The sequence below is a fragment of the Calypte anna genome, chromosome 13 (genome assembly GCF_003957555.1).
Source record: "Calypte anna isolate BGI_N300 chromosome 13, bCalAnn1_v1.p, whole genome shotgun sequence".
Classification (NCBI taxonomy): Eukaryota; Metazoa; Chordata; class Aves; order Apodiformes; family Trochilidae; genus Calypte; species Calypte anna.
This window is the reverse complement of record NC_044259.1, coordinates 524,084-551,487: the sequence shown is the minus strand read 5'-3', so window position 1 is coordinate 551,487 and position 27,404 is coordinate 524,084. Positions and strand designations below refer to the sequence as shown.

The window sequence follows — 27,404 nt, the reverse complement described above, 5'->3', positions numbered from 1 at the left end:
GGCTACAAGTGCCTGCAGAGATTAATGGTGGAGGTCATTGGAATCAATGTGCTGAATGATGCTCTCCCTCCAAGAAGCAAGGGGATAGGAAGCATCTGAGATGCCTCCACGGAAATAACACTTCAGGCGTTGAGCTCATTGCTCATATTTTTCCCCCCTCTGTCCTCTTCTGATCTTTATCACCCAAGGACACAGATTCCTGGCTTCAAGGAGTGAAGAATTCTAGTCCTGAAGACACCTGGCATGCAGTTAGGTGTGGAGCTCACATTGCCTAAAAGCAGAAAGGACCTGAGCCTGGGGTACAGCTGGTTCCCCTCCCTCTGGGTCAGGAGAGTATTTGAGAGGCTTGAAAACAGGCCAGGCTGATGGACTGGAAGATGAGTGACTTGATTCAAGAAGAAAACACCCCAGGTCAGAATGTATCCTTGACCTACCACATGAGTTTGAGGGAATCGTGATGATTTGTGTGCCGTTTTTTGTTTGCTTGCTTTGGGGTTTTGTTTGGTTGGTTGTTTTTTTGGGGTTTTTTTGTTTTTACTTTTCCTCATTTTGCTTAAAAAAAAAAACCCAACAACAAATGCAAAAGCCCAGAGATCAGATGCTGGTACAGTTTGACAAGGGATTGCTGCTGGGGGGCCACTGGAGCTCTCTGGTTATTGCTGAGAGCAGGAAATCCCAGCCCAGGGCTGCCCTGTGTGTCAGGGCACAGGGCAGCAAAGGAGGGGATGTCCCCCTGGGTCAGGGCACCCACAGACTGGACAAGGTGTCCGTGCTGTCTCCTGGACATGTGCCCATGGAGCTGTCACTGCAGCAGGGACAGCAGGGTTGGCACGTGGCTGCTGGTGGCCAAAGTGTGATGGCCACTTGCCAATTGACCTCAGGCAGGGGTGGCAGGGGGACATCAGCCCTCTGTGTCCCTTTGCTGTGTGCAGGTGTGTCTGAGCCAGCCAGGCAGCACCTCCCCGTGCCATCTCCTGTGGAAGGCAGCTGGGAGCCCCTCAGCCCTGCAGTGTGCTGCTAATTACACCCAGGGGGTTTGGCTTCTCCTGCAGGAGAGAAACACGTGCAGACGTTTGGTTTGTAATTGGCTGCAGTGCTACTGAAATCAATTAAAGCTGCCTCTGCCTGCCTGTGCCCACCCTCTGCTTCTGCCCCTGCAGGGAATCAGCTGGGAAAAGCCACAGAGGTGAAGGGGCCAAGAATCCTCCAGCAACCCTGGTGCTCACCTGCTGACCACTCCCTGCTCCCAGGTAAGTGTTGCAGGACCCTCTGGAGATCAAGATGTGGAGCTCTCAGATTGTCCTTCAGCAGCAAAGGGGTTGGCTTGTGCCAGCACATGTGTACCCAAGGGGGAAGGTGAGGTCTGGGGGGGAGGAAAAGCTCAGCAGGAGGTGAGGAAGCAGTCAGGATGTGTTTTCCTGGTTGAGGGGGACACAATTCACCATTTTCTAAAGTGAAAACCTGGATTGAAGCTCTTCAGAATCTATGTTGGTGCTGCTGGAAAGGAAGGAGTCAGGCCTGTGGATGGTTTTGTTTCCCTCCTTCGTTGTCTTATTTCCAAGTAGAAGGGAAGGAACATTCCTTCTAAGCACATATCAGGAAATTTTTTCCTCCAAATGTTACCCTTTTGTTTCACACCTGTCTCACGAGGATGGTTTCAAAATGAAATTGTTGTAACCATATATAGTGAATAGATTGCAGGCTCTCCCTGGGCTGGGCATGTTGGCAGCAGCTGATCCACCAGGAGCTTCCTGGCACAGCTCCTGCTGGGCAGGGAGAAGTCTTTGTCTCCTGGCTCCATGTTCAGGCAGCACAAAGCAAAACATGTTTAGGTTCACGGCACCCTAGCTTACAAAGGAAAGGACAAATATTTAGGAAATAACAAAGGGAATGGCAAGTGGGTATCAGTGAAGTGATTTATATTGTTTTCAGAATAGAAAGCTGTCTTCTTAAAAGATCAAGGTGCTGCCTTGGGACTGGGGAGTTTTGTGTTTTGGCCTCAGCAATGGGAAGCTCTGGTTGTCCCCAGCAGCTGCCAGGGACAAATGCAGGGAGCAGGGTAAAGCAGTACAGGTGAAAGGAAAGCAGGCAATGGGTGCTGTGAGGAACCAGCTCGGAGAGAACAGTGGGGTCACACCCCCTCCTGATGGAGCTCACTGCCCTCCAAACTCCCACAGCTCTGATCCTGCTGGCTCTGCAAATACCAGAGAGGGCAAAAAGAGCAGGGAGGGAGGACAGGGGCACAGCAGTGAGGCAGAGGCACATTTGTCATGGGGGAGTGATCCTTCCAAAGCCATTGAATGAGGGACAAATGAGGGAAGCAGGAATGGGGAAGCACATCCCTGGTGCCAATGCAATGTGAATCCTTGCCAGAGAGGCCCCCAGGGGCTTCCCCTGGCAGGCAGGGTGCCTGCCTGAGCCCCCTCAGCCTTCCCACCGTGGGCAGCTCTGCTCTAGGTGACCTTCAAGCCAGGCTGTTCTCTTGGCAGGGCTGAGACCACCCTTCAGAGCATCCTTCCCCAAACCACCCTTTCTTTGTACCTCAGATGCTTCAGGGTAAAAAAAAAAATCTGCAGAGTGCAGCGTTTGGAAGTTTTCATTTGTAACAGACTAATTGCCCTCATTATTCTGGGTCCTGGAGGCACCTCAGATCCTCATTATGGCAGCTGCAGTTGTGTAGGGGTGAGGTGCAGTTTGCTGCTCCCTCCAGTTGCCTGTGCCCTCAGCTGAGTGACAGCTCTCTGACACATGCACTCTCAGAAGAAGGTCTGGTGAGCTGCTGGCAGACTTGCAGGCAGGCTTCACAACTGTCTTGTTGCTGGTTTGTTGCTTCCATATTGCCTTCTGATTTACTTTGTGGTGCTCTCCAGGCTGATGCTTATTGCCATCCCAACTGGGATCATAAGGATGAAGCCTGGAAGAATGCTGGAGGGGTTGCCAGCTCTCTGTTGAATGCCCACCCCAACCCCTCACATCCCTGCTGCAATCCACTGGAGATGATTACCTAGCCAGGCATCTGGCTGGTGGTCCACGGGTGTGGATGAACCATTAAGTACCCAAGCCAAAGAGAAAAGCCTGCATCCCTTCCAGCCCTACAGCTAGGGAGGTTTTCTGCTGCCTCTTTCTCACTGCCCAGGAGGCAAACCCCTCCCTAAGTATTTGGGGAGATCCCTGAATTCCAATGACTTTCTCCTCCGAGCCTGATGGGGCTGGGTTTGTGACTGACTTGGGGTGCAGGCTGGGGCCATGCTGTGTCTGAGCTGTCTCTGTTTTCTCCATCAGGCTTCATCTGGAGGAGCAGCAGAGAGACTGGAGTGGCACTGCTCTGGCACCTGCCTCAGAAGCCCTTTCACACCGGGCCACCAAAAGCCATCACTGGGGCTGACTCCAATGGACCTGGGAGAACAGGAGCTGCCCCCAAATCCCTGCTGCTGGGAAAGAGTGAAGGTGGAGAAGACAATGCAGAGCTCCCTCAGCACTGGCAGATGTCTCCAATGTGCTTCTCCCAGTAAAAACTCTGTGGAACTGCTTGCATTTTTGTCAGGTACTGCTGCAGGGGGTTGGAGAGGAATGGTGTCCCCTTGCCCTGCACTGTCCCCCTCCCCACCAGCCCCTCACAGGATTTCCCCTTTCCCCAGGAAGGCCCAAGGGCCAATCCTGCCTGGTGCAGAGCACCTCTGGATCTCTTGCACACCAGTGGCTGCACGGCAGGTTTAGGGAGCAGAGAGGAAGGGGAGGCAGATCCCTTGTGAGGGATTGGTGTGTGGAGTGTGGGAGCAGAAGGTGCAAAGGACACTGAGTGGTGCAGCTATACCAAGGGCAAGGTGAGGCCCCAGGCTGTGGCTTTCAGTGAGCAGAAGGCAAGTAGCTTGAAGTTCAGGAGCTGAGTTCATGTTGGTCTTTCACAGGGTTCTATAACAGTGACACAGCTTACTAAAACTTGTGAGAGATGGCCCCAGAGTGCTTGTTCTGGGTAACTGTGGGAGAATCTCAGTATCCCATGCAAATTCTCATGTCACCGTTTATTTCATCCTTCAGTGCCACATGACTGCTGTGCAAAATTCTTTTGCAGCTTAGAATTCCATGCTTTTCAGCTCTCTAGAATAAGAGAACCGAGTTATTGTTCTTTACAAGCCTTTGGTCTGATCTAAATTAACATGGGCTTTATTAAGCTCTCCCCCTTCCAGTACCTGAAGGGGCTATGGGAAGGCTGCAGAGAGGCTGTTTGCAAGGGCTTGTAGTGATAGGAGAAAGGGGCACTGGGTTTAAAGTAGAGAAAAGCAGATTTAGGTTGATATTAGGAAAAAGTTCTTTACCCTGAGGGCAGTGGAACCATGGCACAGGATGCCCAGGGAGGAGCCCTCATCCCTGGAGATGCTCAAGGTGAGGCTTGAGGAGGCTCTGAGCACCCTGATCTGGGTGAGGTGTCCCTGATACTGCAGGGGTGGCACTGGGTGACCTGAAGAGGTCCTTTCCAACCCAACCCATTCTCTGATGGTCCTCGTTGCCTGCAGAGTGACCCTCAGGCAGACCCCTCAAGTCAGCTGGACCCTGAGGTGCCTGCCCGTGACACCCCAGCAGTTGGGGGGGAGATTTTGTGACTTTCAGGGAGTTTCCTCTGGTTTGTGCCCCCTCTGCAGAGGCTGCCGGAGCAGAGGGGTCTCTTGCTGAGGGGTCTGGTTGAGGGGCTCCTGCTCCCCCCGCGGGGCTGCGGGACGGGCCCGCCTGTCCCTGCCCGGAGCCGCTTCCCAGCGCTGCGCTGCTCACCCTGGGAGCTGTCAGCAGCGCGGCGGGATGCTGCCCCTTGCTGGACAGGAAGGAGGCTGCCAGCGGTACCTCCCCTCCGGACCGGACCGGACCAGCCCTCGTCAGGGATGCCCGCGGGAGGCGGTGAGGCTGTGGTGGGCCGAACCGGAGCAATTGGACCGACCGGCTGCCCGGGCTGAGGCTAACCCGGTGGCGCTGGGGTTGGAACCGGGGTGTGTCGGTGGGGCTGACAGGAGCTCGGTGGTTCCACAGCCCGACCCGCCCGGGCAGCGAGGGGCAGAGGGAGCCGAACCTTCCCCGGTCTTTCCCCGGGGGTGCGTGGTGCCCCCAGGGGCCAGGAGAGCTTTGGTGGGAGCGAGGGCGGGCGGCGGGCGCAGCCCCGGCCCTGCACCGGGAAGCGCTGGGTACGCCTGGGGGTGTGCTCCGGGGACCCGCCCCGCCCCCGCGGTGCCCGCCCCGCCCCCCGCGGTGCCCCGCCCCCGCCCCCGCGGTGCCCGCCCCGCCCCCCCGCGGTGCCCGCCCCGCCCCGCGGTGCCCGCCCCGCCCCCGCGGTGCCCGCCCCGCCCCCGCGGTGCCCGCCCGCCCCGGGCCCCCCGCCCCGCGGTGCCCGCCCGCCCCCGCGGTGCCCGCCCCGCCCCCCCCGGTGCCCGCCCCGCCCCCCCGGTGCCCGCCCCGCCCCCCCGGTGCCCGCCCGCCCCCCGGTGCCCGCCCCGCCCCCCCGGTGCCCGCCCCGCCCCCCGGTGCCGCCCCTCTCTCCACTGCGCATGCGCGCTGTCCGCGCGTCGTTCCGCCGCCTGCGCACGCGCACCGCAGGGCCTGACGCAAGGCCCCTGCAATCGCCCTGCGCTTTCTCCTGACCGACCTTGAGTGCGAGGCCTCTGCTTGGCCCGGGCTGCCCGTGCCGTGCCGGCGTGGAGCGCGCCCTGTCGTCGCCTTATCCCGCACCATCCCGCACCCGGCCGAGGCGGCGGGTTCTCTCACGCGCTCGGGAAGGCAGCGCGGCGCCGCGCCGGTGTCCGAGCGGAGCGCTGAAAGCCAGCGGAACGATCAGGCGTTGGCCCGGACAGCCCGCGCCGGGGGTCCTGCGCCTGCCTCTCTCCCCCCTCGCCCCCTCCCGGTGCCCACGTGGGTGGAGATTTCCAGAAGAGCCGCGCGCAGCCCGGTCCGGTCCGACCCGACCCGATCCGATCCGATCCGCCATGATCAGCGCCCGCCGCGCCGCCGCCCGCCTCCCGCTGCTCCTGCCCCGAGCCGCCCCCGCGCCCCCCGGCCCGGTACAGGTGAGGGCGGGAGGGCACGGGGGGCGGTGGCGCTGAGGGGACGGGGCAGGCCCGGGGGGAACGGGGCAGGCCTGGGGGGGTCGGGGGGGGCAGGGCAGGCCCGCGGGGGCGGCGGCGCTGAGGAGAGAGTGGAACGGGGTAGGCCTGGTGCGTCGGTGGCGCTGAGGGGACGGAGTAAAGGCGGGAAGGCCGGGGGGGAGATGGCGGCGTGAGGGGGGGGGGCGGTGACTTCGGGGAGGATGTGGGGGGGCCGCGGGCCCGGGGCGCTGGGTGGGGGGTGTATCGGGAGAGTTTGGTGGAAGGGATGAGGAAAAGCGGTAAGGGCAGGAGGGGTGCGGGAAGAGGCCGGGCGGGGGAAGGGGCGGGTGCAGCGGCAGTGTGCTGCGCACCCCCGGGGCTGTGCTCGGGGTGTTGGTGCGGGTGCTCCCTCCAGTCCCCGTCTGAGCTCGGGGCAGGTTGGGAAAGTGTCCTGAGGAGTAGGAAGTCACTTAGGAAGGCGCCTTGAGGTGCTAATTAAATTTTCCCTTCGGGGTGTGGCCTTGGTTGCGTTCAGATGCTTCGCAAAGCAAAGGCAGAATGTTGGTCTGAGTTCTCCGAGACGCTGAATTGCTCGTGTGGAGTTGTGCCCACTGCAGAAAACTAAACCTGCGAAATCGGGACTGTAGGTTCTTGTGGAGATTGAGTAAATCATCTGAGGAGTGGGGTTAATGTTTATCTGCTGAAAGCTCAGAGTTCCTGAAATGCCTTTTTTTCTGGTAGTATGTTCAGAGGCTGTTGTGTATGAGGGAAAGAGCTTAGTTCTGGTCGTGCTCAGCAGGGTTATGCCCTGTTAGTCAGGTAGTAGTTTGTTCTCTACAGCAATATGACTTTCTCAGATTCATTCCTAATTTACACTGAAGTTATGGAAAACCTAACATCACAGCAGGACTGGGTCACGTCAGAACCTGTCTGCCTCTGAAAGCTGGGGCTGGAAGATTGTTTTTGAAAGTGTTTAAAACTCAAGTGTTCATTGGGATGTTTTTATTTTATAGACATTCTGGAATGGCCTCAGTCAAAATGTTCTCAGAGCAGCATCCAGCAGAAAATATGCGTAAGTATTTCCTGGGTTTCCAGTGTTGGGCACTTGTGTTTGATCTTCTCCTGATACCAGAATTATTGGAGTCAGAGATGGAGCAAGGCAGCAACATCAACCAAGGACCTTTATGTGCCACTCTTTTAAGGCTGTTCTCATCTCTCTGTTTGTTTCTTTTTCCCCCCCCCCAAGGGAGCTTCAAGAGTTGTTTTCACCCATTCCCTTCCCATCAGCAGTGCCTACAAAATATGGATTGCTGCAGTTAAAAAATTGGTGTTTTACACTGGCACAAAGCAGGAGAGATGTGTGGCTGTGTTTGATCACAGATTAAGTTTATTCCAAACATTTAATGCTTTGTAATCACTTAGTTTCTTTACACAGTGGAAAGAGGGCAGCTGTTAGTTGTGTGACAGGGTGACTGATGCAGGGTGCAGAGTGGGAAGTGTGTTTCTGATAGAAGCTGCCCAGCTGTGGTTAGCACAGAGAGTCCTGAGTGTCAGAGTTTCTTTTGCTCCTCAGATCAAGAGCCTGCTTATCCCTGGCTTGGGATATCCCTGCACGTGTTGCCTTTCTCTTCCTGCTGAGCAGTGATAAATAAACAAGTACAATTTATTATTGGCATTGTGATTCCAGGTGGATGTTACCAAATGTGTTTAAACATCAGAAATAACCTGGAGCAAGTAGAGGACAGGTGTGTGTAGGGACAGGATGAGTGACCAGTTTGTTTTACGGGAAAGTATAGAGAGATGTGGAGAATACACCTCATACAGAATATTCTGGTGAGGAATAATGTTTTATTTGTTTAAATAAGGGTTTATCTGTAACTGATCTGGTGAGGATGTTGGTGCTCTGAGTGATTGCAGAGGAGCAAGGTGAAATTCAGGGTAAGTCAGAGGTCCTGTAGGTCAGGACACAATGTGTGGAAAAGAAGCACCTCGAGCTGCCTTCAGGATAGGAACCTTTTTTTTTTTTTTTTTTTTTTTTTGCTATCTCTTGAGTATTTTCCTCCAGCAGTGATTCTGTTTCCCCCCTGCTCTGCTTTCCAGCTCACAGGCAATCAAAGGAGCTGTTATTGGCATCGATCTGGGCACCACCAACTCCTGCGTGGCCGTCATGGAAGGAAAACAAGCAAAAGTAAGTTAAAAAAAATATAAAATAACCAAAGACCAGCTTGCAGGAAGAGTTGAGCGCCCCAGTCAGTGTTCTCAGGCAGTGGCTGTGATGGCATCCTGTCACATTGTTCCCTAGGTGCTGGAAAACTCTGAAGGTGCCAGAACAACCCCCTCGGTGGTGGCGTTCACGGCGGATGGCGAGCGGCTGGTGGGGATGCCGGCCAAGCGCCAGTCGGTCACCAACCCCCACAACACCTTCTACGCCACCAAGCGCCTCATCGGGCGGCGCTACGACGACGCTGAGGTGAAGAAGGACGTGTAAGTGGGGAGGGGAGATGGACCCTGTGGTGTCTGGAGGCACAGCCCTCTCTTCGGGTGAACGTCCCCCTGTTGGAGTGTGATTGCTGGTGGTCTGAGAGCCAAACCAAGCTGTGTTTTGCCGTGCTGTCACTGAACTTTGTAAGGTTTTCAAGGGATCATTAAGGTTGGAAAAGACTCTCAAGATCCAAGTCCGACCATAATCCAACTACCACAATCATTGAATCATCTCCTGCAGATTAGAATCACTAAATCATGGAAACGCTTCCTGAACACCTCCAGGGATGGTGACCCCACCTCCTCCCTGGGCAGACCATTACAGTGTCTCACCACACTTTTAGTGAAGAAATTTTTCCTAATATACATCTGAAACCTCCCCTGGCACAGCTTAAGTCTGTTTCCTCTTGCCCTATTGCTAGTTACTTAGGAGAGGAGACCAATGTGGGCCTCTCTACAACCTCCCTCCAGGTAGCTGTAGAGAGCACTAAGATCTCCCCTGAGCCTTTCTTATGCTGTGGTGCCCAGCACTGAACACAGTACTTGGGCTGTAACCTCACCAGGGCTGAGTGCAGAGAAGGCAGCCAAGGTCCACAATGATTAACAGCAGCAGTGAGGGACTCTGGGATTCTCTAGAGCTGAAACTCCTGTTGGGAATTTTCATGTTCTTTGTCTAAAACTCACACATGTTCATCTGCTGATGGTAATTCTGGGGCTGTGTGCTGGCACAGGGACCAAGTGGGGAATTCTTCTCTTTTTCAGTAAGAACGTTCCATTTAAGATCGTCCGTGCCTCCAACGGGGATGCCTGGGTGGAGGCTCATGGCAAGCTCTATTCTCCAAGCCAGATCGGTGCTTTTGTGCTCATGAAGATGAAGGAAACTGCAGGTTGGTACAGTTTGGTCTTTGCCAGGTGTCACAGGTGAGACCTTGGTGCTGGGCCGTGGTACTTGGATGTGCAGCAGCCACAGGGGGACTTTTTTGGTACAGGAATCCTCACGGGGGAGGGAATCCTTGTGTGGGGCTGATCCTGGAAGGGTGCAGTGGGGGGATGGTGTGAAGCCTGAGTGCCTGCCTCAGCCTGGGGTCTTTGATAGTGCTTCACTTAAGATGTTCTCTTGCCAAAATTGAATGCTGGCTGAGTGGATACTGAATTACAATTCAACTGAATGCACAGTTCTGCAGAAGGGGGAGGTCCTTTTCCTTGTTAGCTGCACCTGAGCATGGATCTTGGTTCTTAACTAACTGCAGGACACAGAGCGAGAAAGGAAGTGTCCAAGGGACCTTGCTGGTGGGCTGAATGATTAATAACTTCACACCAGTAGCAACTGGTGAGCCTTCACTAGGGGAAGATACCTGTTGGCCTGGAGAATTCTTTGTTTCTTTTTTTCACCTCAATGACTAATGTGGTTTCTAGGGAAACTGAGTACAATATGTAGAGATAATAGTCAGTAGCTGCCTCCCACAGCCTCATTTGGTAAACATTTTGTATCCAGTGGCATGTGTTTGGAGGGCAGCACCAAAGGTTGTTGCTGAACCTTCATTCAAAGATTATTTTCCTTCAGTGTTAAGTCCTGGACACTTGCTAAAGCTCCACCCAGGAGTGAAGTAAGAGTATGTGAGCATCCAGATGTGATTGGCTCAGAGGATGGTGTTCCTCTGCCCTAAGCAGGGGTCCAGAGTGATCTGGCTGTGCAAACACCACAGAGTAATGCAGTGTGTAAGGTCTGTGTGGGGATAATGCATAGGTATAAATCCTCTGTGCCTTCTCACTCCATCAGGCATATTGTTTTCAGCTGGTCTGGTTCTGCATTTGATGACATCCTTCCCTGTTTAAATCAAGTTTGTGACTTAAATTGGGGTGCAGCAATTTCCTGACTCAAAGGTTTATGAAATTGGTTTACATATTCTAGTTATGCCCTAGGAAGGTTACCTACAGCAGGCTCTATCAGGAGGACAGTAATGAGTAAGTTTTAAGTGCATCACACATGGAGCTCTCCAAAGAAAGTGAAAACAACTTCAGTCTCACTCAGTGCAAGCTATCAGGTGAATTCTCACTCACTAGCAACATCCGGGCACTGATTGAGGGGTGGAAGTGCTTTGCTGTTCTGTCAGAAGTCTGCAGACTGTTCCATGTGATGTGGAAGGCCTTGATTTCTGTACAGCTCCCTCTGCATTTTGGCAGAAAACAGCAGGTCCTTGAGCAGCAAGCCTGTGTTCTGTCCTTACTGATTTCAGACTCCATGGTAATAACATTATTTCTCATCCCTTCCAAAGATAACTTTATTTTCTCTCATTCTTCCTCCAGAAAATTACCTGGGACATTCAGCAAAGAATGCTGTGATCACAGTCCCTGCTTACTTCAATGATTCTCAGCGACAGGTATTCACCAAACTGGAAGATTTTTTTGACTTAATAAGATTGTGTTGAGCTTGTCTCAGTACTTAGTGCTCTTCCTGGTTTTGTTGTTGTTTTTTTTTCCCCTCAGGCTACAAAAGATGCTGGGCAGATCGCTGGCTTGAATGTTTTGAGGGTGATTAATGAACCAACAGCAGCTGCACTTGCTTATGGTCTGGACAAATCCGAAGACAAAGTGTAAGTGCCCATTCCTAAATCCAGCCCTTTCAAATAAGCAGCCTGTGATTTGCTTTGCAAATGCTGCTTCTGCTTTCTGTTTTTTTAAAGTCTTTGGTTGGATTTGAGCCAAAGGAGAGTCACAGCCTTGAGTCAGTGCTCTGTAACCTCATCTCTGTTCTGTGCCAATCATGGTTGTTAAAGAAAGGGAGTTCATAACTTGCAGCTACAACTTAATTGTCAAAGCTGAGAGTCAATTGAATTATCTTACCCAGTGGTAGGTGTGGCTGAGAGGCTGTCACCATCAGTGCTCAAGTGCTGAGGTTTGGTTCCTGGGATCCACAGCTTGTATCTTTCCTGGCTGTGTTCAGGCTTTCTGTTGCTGACACAGATCATTACAGAAATGCAAGTTTTATTGGTAACATTTGGTATTTCTGATGTAGAGTACAGTGCTGTGAAAGCCTCACATCTGCTATGAAAGCCTCATCATGGTGTCTGCCCTTGTCACTGGCGCTGTGTCTTTTCTGAAGAAGGAACTGCCCCCTCTGCAAGGGGCAAGGCTGAGCACCAGGCAGCACATCTTTCACAGAAGCCTTCCAGGGTACTCAGGGTGCTCAAGGAATGCTGACACTTTGTAGTTTGTTCACTGCATCTTCTAGAGGCTTTTAACTTCTTGGAGACAGCAACACAAATTCTGCATGCTGAGGAGATGATTGTGGAGCCACAAAAAGTTGTTGAGAAAATGGTGTTTTTCTGCATCTGTTCTTTCAGTATTGCAGTCTACGATCTGGGTGGTGGCACTTTCGATATTTCTGTTCTGGAAATCCAGAAGGGAGTCTTTGAGGTGAAGTCCACCAATGGTGACACTTTCTTAGGTGGAGAAGATTTTGACCAGGCTTTGCTACAGTATATTGTTAAAGAGTTCAAGAAAGAGGTAAGGTATCTCATCCCAATTAAAGCTTTTCTCACACTGTTTTCAACCTTCCTTAGCTTTTAGAGAAGAACGGGATTTTTTTTAAATTTTAGAACCTGCTATCTATAGCCCAGTTGAAATTTAAGAGTATTGAACACCTGTTAGCCTGGCTTCCAGTTCAGGCACTTACTTTCTTGAGGTGGAATGTTCCCCTTGTGGGAGACTTAGGCTAGCAGGACTACTGTCTTTTTCCCTCTGGGGTAGCAGGATTGTTACCAGGCAGTCTGCTTACTTGTAGTATTAAAAATCTGTGGTCCAATTGAACATATCAGCACAGGTGCATGCAGTACAGAGTTGGCTGCAAGAAACTACAGTAATTTCAACTCTATTTTGTATTCTGTAACGCAGCAGTGTTTCCAAGCTTTAATTGGTTACTCCCTGTGTAATGACTTTTTGAGCAGAGAGGACCAGCAGATGGTTTTGAAATGCTAAATAGCATTGTCAGAAGTGCACATATCAGGCTGTGGTTCTCCCAAGTATCTTCACACTCAAGAGTGGTAGGAAGGTGAACTGCAGTGAAGAAAAGCTAAAGATGATTCCTGAGCAAAAGCTGAGGCTCTTAACCTGGGTTGTTTGTTTCTTAGATGGGTGTTGACCTGACTAAAGACAACATGGCCCTGCAGAGGGTAAGAGAAGCTTCAGAGAAGGCCAAGTGTGAGCTTTCATCATCGGTGCAGGTAGGTGGCTGGGTTCAAAGCAATCCAGTAATTGTTTTCATCCACGGAGTTTTGTATTATTTTTGTTTACAAAGCTCTCTAAAATGGCAGGGTTTTTCCTTGTGGTGGCAGAAGCAGCTTTTGTGTACCCAGATGCTATCACTGTATCAGAAAGTCCTTTAGCAGGACTTCAGGAGCACAAGTAGTTGTTTGAAGCCAAAACAGTTGGTGGGTGCTGGGGTTTGCCTTTTTTCTGGCTCTGTCTTCTCATCCTGCAGGAAGTGTGAGCACCTCACATATTTCAGAAGTGTGATGGGCATCAGGGAACACAGCTGCAGCCAGCGTTGTGGAAGCTCTCATGGCTTTGTGCAAGCAGTTCCCAAACCTTGGTGATACTCATTCTAGCAGCTGCTCTAACAGTTAATTTGTCTAACAACAAGAAATAATTTCTACAAAGAATCTTTACTTATTTGCCTGTGGAAGAGTTTTCTAGACAATGAGCAACATGTACCCCTTTTATTTCTTCCACCTTCTTAATGCATTCAGGCATGCCCTTTATTCACTGCTGAATAAGGAGCTGGAGAAGCACCAAGGTGGGGGTGTAATAATCTTGCCTAAGTGAAATTAAGGTCAATTACATAGTAGTCAAAATGGGGTCTCTGCCAATTTCTGGGTTTTGAATGATCATAGTTTTGGTTGTTTGTTTTTTTGTTTTTTTTTTTTTATGGTGGTCTTTCTGTAGGCTAATGGGGAGCTCATAGTAAGGAGTTTAGGCCTGTGGCAGTGGATGCAGAGTTGTGCCAGAGATGTGGCAGGCTGTGTTTTACTAGCTCAGGAGCTGGCATGTAATCTGTTCATACCAGGAAAAAACTGAATTACTTAACTCTTGAGCAGTGAAGGGAAAACAGCTTGCTTTGGGCCCTTTGGGCTTTTTTCCTCTACTAGTTTTCAACGTGCTATTAAGGATGTGAATGCACTCCTCTTATCAGTAACAACGTGGGCTTAGTTCTTTAAACTTAATCTCTAGAGCTTAAAGCATTAATGGTTTTAATTGCTTTGATTTGTGTCTTTTGATGTCAGTGTGACTCAGCACTTGAAATGAGGTGGTTTCAGTGTAAGTTTTGCTTTAAAAATCCCACGTGTTTATTAGAAAGATGCTTTTAACTGGCCATGAGAAGGGGGCATTATGGTCCCTGGCCCTGATCTTTGTGTTAGAAGGCAATGGGTGGGCTGCTGAACAGGAGTTGTTTGCATTTAGAGAGCAGTCATAAGTTACTCCCTGCAGGTAGCTTGCCTTCAGTGAAGCCAGAACTTGCTTTTTATTAGGCAAAATCTTTTGGAACTCATGAGTTCAGTTGTCTTCTGTGTTGTGTTGAAGGGAGAGGATTAAGAGTGTCACTTCTGATGTTTCAGCTCTTTCCTCCTGGCTATGATAGAAATTAAATTGTTTTGCTTAACAATAAAAGACCTCAGAATGCTACAGTTTTGAAATTGAATCTTAGCAGTTGAAGCCATGAAATATATAACAGTTTTCCTGGATCTTGTCTGATGTGTCAGGCAGAAGAGTGCCTGCTGCCACTTAGGGGCTGGGCTGCTGAACAAGCAGTACAGGCAGAACAGAACCTGTCACTTGATCTGTAACCTGTACTTGGCTGCCTTGTTTTCCACCCCTGTTGTTCACTCTGTGTCTGTTTCTGGGCTGCAGACTGACATCAACTTGCCATACCTCACTATGGATGCCTCTGGACCAAAGCACCTGAACATGAAGCTGAGCCGCTCCCAGTTCGAGGGCATTGTGGCTGATCTGATCAAGAGGACAATAGCACCCTGCCAGAAAGCCATGCACGATGCTGAAGTCACCAAGAGTGACATTGGGGAAGTCATCCTGGTTGGTGGCATGACCAGAATGCCCAAGGTATGAGATGAGTCTCTGTCAGGGGCAGAGCTGGGCCAGCCAGCTGGGGTAGGGGTGAGCTGGGATGGGAAGCTGGGAGCCTGGTAACTTCCAACATTTCAGCATCTGAAGGCCTGCCAGGACCAGAGCAGACATGTAAAAGAAGTCACATAAAAGCAGTGGCAAAGGGCTCCCTGTTTTAATGAGCTCAGGAGGTTGGAGCTGAGTGTGTGTTCTGCAGAGTTTTGTCTTTTGCAAAGACAAGTGAGAGGAGGTATCCCTTGAAAATTCAACCTGACTTTCTGATACAAACCAAACCTAAGCAGCATTGTTGAGCTACACAGGGTCTTTTCTCTCATTTTTGTAGTTCAGTGTGTAATTAATGAGGTGCATCTCAGTGACAATAACCTACCAGTGTTCTTTGCCTGCTGGTGGATTTCGTCCCCTGTGTGAGGCTGGGTGTTGTCAGGCACATTTAACAGGCTGTTCACAGCACTCCTTACCTAACACCTGCCCCTTGTGTTACCTGGCAGGGAGCACCAACAGGCAACTTGGAAGCCTGCTGTGCTGACATGCATGGTCATGCAGGCTAGGCACTGTCTGCTGCTGATTTACTGATCTTGTCACTAGCAGTGCAGGCTGCACTCCCTTGAAGTTGGAGCTGAACAGATCTGCACGCTGCTCTTTTCTGGGATACAGCTTGTCCTGTTCTAAAGAGTTCAGCAAGGTTTCCTTCCACACAGCCAGCAGTCAGGCTTGGGCTGTTTGTTTAGTGTTAAAATTAGGGATTTGTTCAGTGTTTCCTAGGATGTGTACATTCCTAGGTGTATACATGGTCCTGCTTGGGACTGATTCGGGGTTTGCTGGGGTTGTTTTTTTTCTGCCTGAAATGCAAATGAGCCTGATGGCTGGAGTTGACATGAGGGTGCAGAAGGTCATGTAGGCAGGGGAACCAAAGCAACAAGATAAACAGAAGCTGCTGCTCTGGCCAAAGCTCAAATGAAGCCACTGTGCTGTGCCTCCCCACAGTCCCTGCTCTACCAGCTGGATGAAGGAAAAATGGTTTGGTTAGCTAGGGAAAAAGTGGTGAAAAACTCTGCTAGAAGTGGGGAAGCCCTTTCTGAAACACTGTACATCCTTTGGGGGTGGGAGTCAGTGCTTAAATATTGATTTTGTTTTGTATTATTCTACCATTTTATACCTTCTTTATGCATCTCTCATTTGTAGCTTTAAGTGTGTACATAGTACAGTTCTGAGCTCCTGTAGTTACAGCTCTGGCTCTGAGACCAGTGGCTGTAGGTTGCCAGCATCCCAGAGCCTTCCCTCAAGTCTGTTGCTGTGTTCATGTCACCCTGCTAGGAGGAAATTTGTCTCCTTCAGGGCACTCAGGTAGCTCCAGGAAACATACAGGGGGTGGTTGGAAGTCATGTTACTTTTGTAATATAAAATACACCTCCAGAGGGAGAGGCCTGCAGCTAATTACATGCTTGTACAGGAAGTGTCTTTCTTTATAATGAACACACAGGTGTTGCTTTGGGAAGTGCAGAGGAGTTGGGTGTTTGCTCGGGACATGGTTTTCTGGGCAGATCAGCCTCACCCATGCTGGTGTGTCCCTGGGGGGTGTGCTCATGGAGAAGGGAAGCTGTGAGTGGGGAAAGAAGTCCCACATCTTTTTTTTGTTTCTTTACTCAGAAACAAGATGAGCTGTCCTGCTTTGGATTTTTATTTCTCCCCTGCTCTCTGCCTTTACAGCTGCTGTGTTCTGCCCAGTCGTGGCTGGCACAAGTTCCCAGGGAGCAGTCCTTGACTTGATGAGCATAGGGTGATCTCATCTGAGTGGGAAAGGACTTATGGAGGTTGACTTGCAGCTGGTAAACGTGATGGCAAGAAAGCCTCCAGAGAAGGGATTGTTTGGAGTGAAATGAGTGCATTTAATAGGGTACCTGGAGGATGGGGAATTCTGGAGCAGTCACAAGCTTGAAGCTCAATATTTCTGTTGTGCTACAGGGTTACATAGCAGCAGGAGAACAAAGATCCAGACTTCTAGCCAGGGCTGGCATGTTCTTGTGGGCTCAGTGCTGGATAGAAAGGCTTGGTTCTGAGTCTGAGCTATGCTTTCCCTCCAGGTGCAGCAGACTGTACAGGAATTGTTTGGCCGTGCTCCTAGCAAAGCAGTTAATCCTGATGAAGCTGTTGCAATTGGTGCAGCTATTCAAGGTGGTGTGTTAGCTGGTGATGTTACTGATGTCCTGCTGCTGGATGTAACTCCCCTCTCCTTGGGGATTGAGACCCTGGGAGGTGTCTTCACAAAACTCATCAACAGGAATACTACCATCCCAACCAAGAAGAGCCAGGTACAAATCAGCTCCAGGTGGGTGGGTTTTTTGTGGTGATCCCAGACAGCCAGTGAAGGCAACCCCAAGCACCCAAGAAGATTAGTTCCTCTCTTCCTCATCTTGCAAGGGAAAGCAGCATAGAAACCAGAGCTGAGATCAGCCACTCAGTAGCTCTGGTCATGATTAGTGTGCCCAAAAGAGGAGGTAAGTTTTGTTAATGTGTGCCCAGATACCTCAGGATGTCTGTGGCCTGGCTGTGAGTGCAGTGTGAGTGCCATGATGTTACTATCAACACATCATTCTGAAGAACAATTGTGTGGAGACCTTTTGTAACTGAGCAGCACACTTAGCTGAGACCACCTTTCTTGGGCACCTTACCTTGGAAGGGGTGATTTATTTATTTTTTCCTGTGTTTTAGGGCCCTGCTAGCCTTTGGATATGAACTTTTCTTTCCCTTGCTTGTTCTCTCTGGGATGGGGGCTTGGGGCAGGAGTGCTGCTGAGTCAGGAGGAGAAGTTCTGCCCCTGTGGCTGGTGGCCACTGGAGCTGCTGGTGTGTGGCATGGCCAGTTTTCATCTGCTGAAGTGCATATAGGATGAGATGCCAGGGAGCTTGGCTTTGTTAGTCTTAGGGTAATGACAAGCATTTAATGGGGCTTTATCTCTTCAAAGTAGCTTCTCTTCATTCCTTTCCTTGTTTTTCAGTCAGCTGGTAACCACATCTACAATTTACTGGCTATCCAGTAACTTGCTCTTCCTTTTCCACAGGTATTTTCTACAGCTGCTGATGGGCAGACTCAAGTGGAGATTAAAGTGTGCCAGGGAGAGAGAGAGATGGCCAGTGACAACAAACTTCTTGGCCAGTTCACGTTGGTATGTTGGCTACTCAGTTGTTCATGACCTTAGACTTGACCTTGCTTGGGAAGTTTAAAAGCCTTTTCCATTTCATTTGACCCCTGACGACAGTGTTGTAGGGGAGGGGATCATCTTACAGCAGACATCTGACCCACTTCGCAGTGGAAAAGCAGTCTAAAGGCACAGCCAAATTCTGGAACAGCCTTTCAGTGGCAGCTGAGTGGAGCTCAAGAGTTTCTGAGCAGTCTTCTGTGGCACTGAGGTTGCTGGAGCTTTAGTGCTTGATCAGCCTTCTCCACTGCTGGACACAATGAGCAAAAAGAGCTCTGCAGAACCAGGGAAGCTGATTGAGGGCTTTTCTTCTGGTCTTGCAAAGACAAGGCATGGAACAGGCTCCACCCAACCTGCACATGTGCTCCAGGGCTTCACCTATGTAGCTGCCTAACCTGCTCCCTGTGCAGAATTTGGTGAAGTTTGGCACCTTTATACCTCTTTGCCAAACTTGCTGTTGTTAGGGAGAGCCATCCAGAAGGGGAAAGGTTTTGCCTTTTGTATTTTTGAGAGAAACTGTACTGCCTGTTACTCCTTTTTATACTCCTTTTTAGACTCCCTCCTCAGAGGGAGTCTAGTCATGTCCAGAACTGAAGAAATGAAGTATCCTGCCTTGTCCTGGAGAGGAAGGTATTTTCTGTACCAGTAAAGCAGAACGTGTTTCACCTCCAAACCAAGCTTGAGGGCCCATCTCCTGAGGTCTCTGCCCATTAGCTCTGTGCAGAACCTGTTAAATGACCACATGATGCCAACAGACATTTAGGGGACTCTTGAGGGTTTGTTACAAACTGATTGAACTGAGGGATCAGTAAGACAATGTTGCCCAGCAGTGGAGCCTGGTACCCTGGGAGCTAATGGCTCATCCCTTCTCATTCCCAGGTGGGGATTCCTCCAGCACCACGGGGGGTGCCCCAGATCGAGGTCACTTTTGACATTGATGCAAACGGGATTGTCCACGTGTCAGCCAAGGACAAAGGCACCGGGCGGGAGCAGCAGAGTAAGTGCTCTGGGATGCTGCTGGGGTGAGGAGGAGTGTGGAGCACTGAAGATGCCAGAGCATGCTGGGCATTGAGGGTGGTACTGGGTGACTCCAGAGGCAGTGGAGTGCTGCCCTGCTGGGCCTCCCACCATCTGGGTGTGGGACTGTGACACGTGTTACTTGATTAGGATAAGGATGACACAGGCAATCTCTTGCTGCAGCTGAAGTCTTCTTAGTCCAAGTGTCTTCTCTGGAAAGGAGGGCAGAGGGGTCACTGCAGAGTGAAATAGGGAGAGGGACAATTGACCTGAAATTTAATTTTTAAAGCCTCTGTAAACACACAGCACTCTCTGTTAGCCTGATGGCTTTTTTTTTGGGGCGAGGGGGGGAGGAAATTGTGGGTTGTTTGTTTTTGGGGTTTTTTTTTTGGCTTGGGGTTTGTTTGTTTGTTAAATGTTTTGTGTTCAAAATGCACCTTTAGTCTGGGGACTTTGTGTGCATGTTTACTTTCCATGAGGAGTAACTGAAGAATGGTCCAAGTGACCAGGGAGTGTCTGGCAGAGCTTGGGGTGTTCACAGGGATGAGTTGTTGGGCTTTTTATCTTCCCAGCAGCATCACTGCCTCTTCAAAGCCTGCCTGGCTGCCTTTGTACTGCCCATGGGGGGCTTCACAGGACTAGACTCCCTGAGCTAGGCTGCTGCCATTGAGGGCATTTGGGAAATAATCCTCTCCTTAAATATGAGAGCACATTCTTTATTCATGTTTTTTCTAATGCAGTTGTTATCCAGTCTTCTGGTGGGCTTAGCAAAGATGAAATTGAGAACATGGTGAAGAATGCAGAGAAGTATGCAGAGGAAGACAGGAGAAGAAAGGTAAAGTGACCACTCTGGTCCTCTGGCTGGTGTTACCTGCTGGTTACTGCCCCTTTTTGTGTGTGCCCACCTTGGGAGTTCTGGTCTGTCCAGTCTGGAGCTGTTTGCTTGTGTGGTTGGTTACTCAGGTATCTGCTGGCTTATGTGTAGTTCATAGTCCAAAACTGCCAGAAGCATCTGGATCCTGAGTTTGGGTTGAATAATCTGCCCTGGGGGACTAGCATTTTCATTCCAGCCTGAAGAGTTACTGGGATGTGGAGGCAGCAGTTAGCAAAGTCATCTGCCTCACGAGTAAAGAGCTCTGCAGCTCTATTTACACTTTTGTCATCCATGCTTAACCCTGTCTGTGCTCAGCTGTCCAGCTGCCTGTTAGCTTGGCTGTAGTTTAAAGCTGACCCACCACAGCTGGGGGCTCACAGGGATCTGCCATTTAAGTGGAAGCATACACAGATGCTTAAGCTGCTTTCTCTGAATTTGTTTTAAAGCTTAATTGATAGAACTTGCCAAGCAGTGCTGCACGTCAGCCTCCTCCTTCATAACTTGCTTCCTGTAGTGCTTTAAATCTCCCTGTGGCTTCCTGACTGCTGTAATCATCTGAGCTGTGTCTGCCCTCAGCACAGGGGGAGCCTCACTGACTTTTTCAGAAAAGGATGGACACGTGCCATGGCCAAGTGACTGAACCTATGATATACACAGGACTAATGGTTGGAACTAATTGGTGTAATGAGGTTATTACTAATGAATTACGCTGCTGAATATAGACCATTGATTTCTAAGCAGAGACAGTGGAGACCTGCTCTGGGAGATGGCACTAGTGTGCAGTTACCAATTGCAGACCCTGACACCTGAATATCCCCACTTTGTATTTTCCTGGTGTGTAGAAACCTGTGTCAGGTGTTCAGGCAGTGCTGTAAATCTCACCCTCAGTACTGTAAGGGATCAGAAAAGGACTAAAGGAGAGAATGTATGGGATAAATTCATGTGAAGCAGCATCCCCCATGCCCCAGAAGTTCTAAAGCTGTGAAGCATTGGCTTGTTAGCATTTGGAGGTTAGATGGAGAACCTGTGAAGAGCTTGGTCTGAGAGTCCCACTGTGTAAATAACCACATCATTTTCTTGAAGTGTGGGTGGTGGCCCAGCACCTGAAGAGGCTTCACTGGAAACTTCTTCCTGTTGCCTCACTTTGACTTTGTATCTCAGATCACTGAGTGAGTTCTTCCCTATGGTAGCCCTGAAGGACTCGTTTCTCTCCAATGACCTATCAGGTGAAGCTGTTTAGGTTGTTTTATGAACACTTCTTCCTACTTAACTTGTATAACTGTCACTGTCAAAAATCCCTCGTTACTTGTTTCTGATAATGGTTTTACTGCCATGGCAATAGCATGAAAGCATAAACAGTTACTGCTCTAGTGGACTCAGCATCCTGCTGTGAAGTTTGACATCCCAGAAAGAGCAAAGGCCTAGTGTAGAAATGACAATATTTGTCATCAGCTTTCCTTGTGTCATGTTCCAGACACTGGAAATGTGGAGGTTCTTGTTGGATCCCACCAGGACAAAGTAAAGCAAACAATATCGAGTGCAGCTCCATAACTTTACTGAACACACAGAACACACGGGTAGGCATTTAGATCTAGTTATTAACCTGGCCCTGTAAAGAGACAAAAGAGAAAAGAGTAAGAAAGGAGGTGCTATGGGCATTGGTAATGAGGGGACAGAGTAAAACAGCCCAGTGTTACAGTTGTCTCTGGTGCCCTTGTTACTGAAGAAGCTTTAGAATGTTTTCCATAAGATCTGTTCCTTTCTAAAGAGAGAGCTGACTGTCTCTGCAGTTGCTGACCCTTTCAGTTGCCAGCAGTAGTGCAGTGCTAGGTAAATCTGATTCCAGGGAAGTGTGCTGGAGCGTGAAGGCACGAGGGCTGCCTGGTTGGGCTTTCTTGTGCCAGAACACTTGTAGAAATTGTGTGCTTGCATTTCTTCTTCCCCAACCTTGCTGTTAAGAAGGACCCTGAGTGGAGGAAATGGAATTTGGCAGTTTGAGGAAAGAACCATCAGGTGCTAGTTGACAGGTACACCCCTGGTGTGGTGTGTGCAGCAGACCCTTACGAGCTCTCTCCCCCAGGAACGTGTGGAAGCTGTCAACATGGCTGAAGGTGTCATCCATGATACAGAGTCTAAGATGGAGGAGTACAAGGATCAGCTGCCAGCAGATGAGGTAAGTGGGTTTTGATCCTGTCACAGTAAAAGAGGCAAGATTCCTTGCTGTAGCCTTACTCAGATCCTCACTGAACTCATGGCTGGCTCTGCCCAGCAGCTCCATGTGGATTTCCGTGCTGCAGAAAGGTGGCACAGTCACCAACTCTTCTGGTGTTTACTTGATGAGTGGGATGAACGTGGCAATATGGAGATGTAAGAAGCTGTCAATGAATGGTCCTGCATTATGTCCTTGATTTGGCCTTGTGTTGGTTTGATAAAAACTATGTTGTGGCTTCTGTGAGAGAAGAGTTCTGCTTTTCCAGCAGGAGGTTACAGGCAGTGCCTGTCAGTGTCTCAGCAGAGGGACAAAAGCAAAGTTGCTGTGCAGACTCAGCAGCCTCGTACTACAAACCCAGCACTCAAAAACTTGGAAGAGGCAATGAAAATGACTGTATCCTCTTTACTGCAGTTTTTCTTCTCTCTCTGGAGTGAAGTGGATATTTAGTATCAAAGGAGTGCTTTTTTCTGCCACACTGAGTGACAGATTAGTTTCTGTATTATGATTTTCAAAAGCAGAGTTTAAAACAAATTGCACAATCTTCAAATGAGCAACCCTTGAATGCAGAATGAAAGGGCTCCTCTGCAAGAGGTTGGAGGGGACAGGGTTGTATTTCATTGCCAAGTAGCCTCTGGTCAGTTCATTAAATGCTGTTTTGTCAGCCCAGCTTCTCTCTAGGATGGTTATTGGCTGATTGTTGGGGATTACAATCCTGGAGTTCTCTGAGAGCCTAAAGCTTTGTTCCGTGCAAGGAACAAGCTGTGGGAAGCAGGAGGGCCTGGGTGGAGGTGGTGGCCTGATTCAGAAGTTGTGGACCACCTTCCCCTTCCTGTGGGTTTCTGAAAGAATGCCCTGCCCACATTGTAACTGCAAACACTGCTGAGCAAGCACTGTCCCCCAGTCACCCTGCTTCTGACAGACAGGAGGAGGGTTTGACAGGTGACTCCAGGGCCTGGGAGTGTTGCTCTGGTTTGCCTCTCTGCTCCTTCTCCCTCATGCAACAAAGGGACTAAACTGGGTGGCAAGCAGGCTAATTTGTTGGCTTTTCAACATGCCTTCAATCTAGATGAAAACCACCTTGCTTTTGCCTTTTCCCTGGCTCCTGGGGTGACTGGCTGACTGGAGAGGTGTGCCAGGGAGAGCAGCTCTCATCCTTGGCTGCAGAGCTTTCCATCTTTGGTGCCTCTGCTCTGACCGCAAACAAGGGGTGTCCTTGGTGCCAACTGTGGCACATTCAGTGAAGTGCACAGGTGCCTGCTGGGGACAGTCCTAGTCTCTGCAGACGTTATGGCTCAGCTTGACACTGAACTTCATAGCTTCTGGGAAAAAAAAGTTGTTTGGCTGGTGAGGGAAATGACAGGAATGAGATTCTCAAAGAACAAAGTGCAGGATTTCATTGTGTTTGTCTGTGATTTGTTTGCAGTGCAACAAATTAAAGGAAGAAATTGCTAAAGTGAGGGACCTTCTGGCTCGTAAGGATACTGAAACAGGAGAAAACATCAGGCAGGCAGCAACCAGCCTGCAGCAGGCTTCCCTGAAGCTCTTTGAAATGGCATACAAGAAGGTAGGTTCATGGTCATTGCCATTTTTGTAGCCCTCAGGTAGGCAGGGGTGAGTGGGGACAGCAAACATTCAGGTAAGAGCTGTGCTTGCAGGTAGCACTGAGTCTTGGTGCAGCTCCCTTGGAATGGTGACACTTGCTGTAGGGAGCTGGGTGGAGGCGAAGGTCTGAAGGTCTTGGCCATCCTGCCCCAGGGTCTGCACAGTTCTGTACAGTGTTATGTAGTGAGACAGGACCAGGTGCCCTGAGTTATTGATGAGTGGGTGTGGGTTCACCTGTGTCTGGCCTCCCTCCTGAGCATGTGCAGGAGCACGGGGCCAATAAGAGAACAGCTGAACCCACACCCACTCATCAATAACTCAGGGCACCTGGTCCTGTCTCACTACAGTGTTATATAGAAAAGTGCTGGAAGCTCTTTAAGGAGCATCAAGGAGAGCATGGACAAGGCTTTGTCTTAGGTATGTGGAGTCCTAAAGAAGTAATGTCTGGACTTGAAGGATGATTGTGTAACAGGTTTCATGTTCAGTCTGTCTAAAACTATAGTAGAAAGCCATCAGGGCTTTGAGATCTCGTTTGAGATGTGTCCTTCACCTGTCCAAGGGAGTCTCCAGGATGGAAGTGGCACATTCTGCCTGGGTGACTTTGGTGCTGAGATCTCCTTCTGATAGAAAGCTGCTTTTCTGATAATCAGACTGAAAATGTTCAGTGTTGCAATGAAAGGCTGTCACATCCACTGAGAAGATGTGAATAATGGGAAGATAATTTCCTCCCTCTTAGCAGATCCACTCTGCAGTGGACAGTCACTGAGAGAAGTTGCTTAGGTCTAGAACTAACCTGAGCAGCTGGCTGGGAACAAAAGGTCTGGGAGAAGCATATTGTTACTGCAACTAATAAACCAACTCTTTTGCAGATGGCCTCTGAACGAGAAGGTTCTGGAAGCCCAGGGGATCAGAAGGAGGAGAAGCAATAAGAAGTCTCAGTCTTGCCTTGACTAGAGTATGAAGAAGAGATTGATTTTTCTTGACGCTTGGGAGAGAAGGGACCTTCCTGAGCAGCATTGGGCAAAATTCAGACTTACTGTGTTTTTGCAGTATTCTATATATAAAATTCTTTAATGTATAAACTTAGTGATGTATCTGCTAGATAAATTGTCACTTGATGAAAGCTAATTCATGCCAGACAAAGTAAGGTGTTTGGCACTGTGGTATTCAACTGAGGCACCTGGGGACTTGCTGATCATTTATTTCTGATAGCTGACATGATGGTGTACTAAATCTGATAGAGAAGCTTGGAAACCATGTCACTAATTAGAAGGGTAGGGATGGAAGCTGTGTTGGGACTGGGAAGAGAACCACACTTGTATGGACCCTCCTTGTGGATCTGAGCACTTGTGTGGTAGGTAATGAGGTTTGTGGGCGGCAATGCCAAGGCTGGTTGCATCACTGGAGGACGTTCAGATCTGCAGCCAGGGGAAGAGGTTACTTCAAATTCAGCTGTAACATTATTTCTTATAAAAGAGGCTCGGTGGAAGTCCAGTACTTTGCTTGCCTGAGCCTTCTGCTCCATCCTGTGTCAGTTCTCCAGTTGTGTGTGTTCTGTGTATTTTCTCAAACAACTACTGTAAATGGCATATCAGCACTCTTGCAATAGTTCTGCTGGTCCTTGGAAGAACAGGCAGTGCAGGTACACATAGACCAGTGGGTGATAGCAGCAGGTTTGGGTTTTTTATCCCCTCAAGTGTGTGAACATCAAAGAGGATTGTGAATTAGCTGATTGATTCACAGCAGTGAAGCAGTAGCTTCAGATTTTCTCCCTGGGGACCTGAGCACTATTCTTCCTGGACTATGGGGGCTATAATTTGTCTGATTAGCTAAAGCAAAAAAAAAAAAAAAAAAAAAAAAACCAACCCAAAAAAACGGGAATCAAGACTGTGCATGATTGTTTCAAATCTTTAGTGGATAGTCAGATCCAATAAAAATGCAACTTTGTAACTGGTGAGTGGTGGACAAGGGCAACAGATAAAAAGAAGGAAAAAACACCATAAAGAGCTGCAGGGAAAGTACAACATAACCAGTGTAAAGAGCCACAGGGAAAGTACAACATAACCAGTGTAAAGAGCCACAGGGAAAGTACAACATAACCAGTGTCTTGAAACAAAGTCCTCCATCTGAAAACAAGTTAGCATAAATGAAGATAAAATCAACTAATACACACATCTTAAAATAGTCATCTTTTTATGCAAACCAGATACAAATAAGTATCTTAAGAGCAAACCTCTGCCTTACAGAGATACCTCATCAGCCTGAGATGCAAGCAGTGTTCAAGATGTTAACGCAATTTTTTTTCACAAAGACATTTTCAGGGTGGGAGCCAGGAGCAGAGTGGAACTTCAGGGTTCCTCTTACACACCAGGGCTCTCACCACTCTGCAGCAGGCAGTGCTGGCCTCAGCTTACACCACAGCATGCAGACTTCCAAAGTGTACTGCTCACTTCAACTTGTCCTTTAAAAGCACAACAGGATTATTACGTATCCAGTCAAGGTGAATGAGATGCACAATCCTTATTTGAGCCTTTACTTGTACTTTAGATGTCCTCTGTTATCTGCTCACTGCAGCTGAGTGCAGAGCTTTGCACAACCTCCTCCTCCTGAGAACTGTTATAATTCAGCTTCTGGAAACCTGTGACTGCAGGGACATCCCCGCTAAGTGCCTGCAGATGTAGAGGCTTCACTTCTGGATTGTTAATCTAATGCAGAGGTAGGGAAGAGACCAAGCTAGAAAAAAGAAATTCAGATGACTAGAGAACTCTGGGAACACTGTTTCCAGGCTCCTCTCAGTTCAGAGCTCTGGGGCAATATATGTGGAGCTGGGTGGAAATTCAGCAAAATATTGCCTCAGTATTTTCAATTGTTTAAAAAAATTATTTTAGTTTCAGGTCTCAAGTTATGATTGGTCATTTTTTTGGTATTTGTAGAGGACTTCCAGTAGGGACAGAAGAGAAGCAACACAGAAGGCTGACAGTAGGGCAGCAAGTACAAGGGACAGTACAGGAAACAGAACAAATACTGAACAGATAGGAAAAATACAAGGGAATGTATTTGATAGTGGAGTGACAGACTTCCAGATGCAGCCTGGGATCTCAAGGGTAACCTGCAGAGAGATGGCAGGGCCCTGAGTGTGCCAATGGCCTTGCAGCCCCTGCTCCCTGGCCCTGACTGGTATTTTAGGCAGTGTGGGGTCAGCCCTGCATGGCAACATGTTCTGGAATCAGGTTGCCAGGAGAGAAAGGCTATGGGGGGAGAGCTGTGGGATTAGGGCCACTGCTTTCTTGCCCTGGTAGCTGTGGAGGAGCTGTGGCCAGCACCTGAGGAGCTGAGCCTGCTCCCCTGACCTGGGAATGTTCAGGGAGGCACTTTCAACTTGAATTTTCTGAATTGTCAGGCCTGTAAGAAAGCAAAAGCCCTATAAAAGAGGCTTGGGTGAGAGTAGGGACACAGTTCAGAAAGTTTCCCTTCTTCAGTCTTAGTGGTGGCCACTTTGACTTTCTTTTCTAAAAGTGTCTATTTTACTGATAATTTGTTAAAGAACAAAGCATCCATGAGCATCTAATAGAAGCAGGATGGCTAGAAGAAGATTGAAAACTCTGCAGGCTTGTAAATCTGATCTCAGCAGCAGCAAATACAGAGAGCAATTATGAGCACAGAAGATGTAGATCTATGTAATTGCTTAAAAGGGTGGTCAGCATGGATCCTGGAAAAGAAGATGAGGCACAATAAATGTGGTTGGTAGTTCTGAGGAGGCAGGACAGTGAGAGTGCACATCATTTGTCTGAACCATGAGGAGGGAGGGGAAAGTTT

The 27,404-nt window shown here is 49.4% G+C and overlaps 1 protein-coding gene and 1 non-coding gene across 2 annotated transcripts; both read left to right on the top strand.

Moving 5' to 3' along the window:
* The first annotated feature begins 5,521 nt into the window (after nt 1-5,521).
* HSPA9 (heat shock protein family A (Hsp70) member 9) lies at nt 5,522-25,185 on the top strand. Its single transcript, XM_030459437.1, has 17 exons — nt 5,522-6,047; nt 7,079-7,137; nt 8,166-8,253; nt 8,368-8,549; nt 9,309-9,433; nt 10,854-10,927; nt 11,034-11,140; nt 11,891-12,053; nt 12,677-12,769; nt 14,454-14,663; nt 16,769-16,996; nt 17,746-17,850; nt 18,763-18,880; nt 19,641-19,735; nt 21,855-21,947; nt 23,410-23,550; nt 24,458-25,185. Exons 1-17 carry the CDS (start codon nt 5,967-5,969, stop codon nt 24,515-24,517), a joined length of 2,022 nt encoding a protein of 673 aa, XP_030315297.1. The 5' UTR covers nt 5,522-5,966; the 3' UTR covers nt 24,518-25,185.
* Nucleotides 17,250-17,321, top strand: LOC115599129. Its single transcript, XR_003988148.1, has one exon. It is a non-coding gene; the product is annotated as a small nucleolar RNA SNORD63 (small nucleolar RNA).
* Nucleotides 25,186-27,404: the final 2,219 nt, after the last annotated feature.

Excerpts from the sequence above, each read along its gene's own strand:
- HSPA9 (XM_030459437.1), top strand. The coding sequence starts at position 5,967 with ATGATCAGCGCCCGCCGCGCCGCCGCCCGCCTCCCGCTGCTCCTGCCC. Across the intron at positions 7,138-8,165 it reads GCATCCAGCAGAAAATATGC|CTCACAGGCAATCAAAGGAG; the intron begins GTAAGTATTTCC and ends TCTGCTTTCCAG. Across the intron at positions 9,434-10,853 it reads GAAGATGAAGGAAACTGCAG|AAAATTACCTGGGACATTCA; the intron begins GTTGGTACAGTT and ends TTCTTCCTCCAG.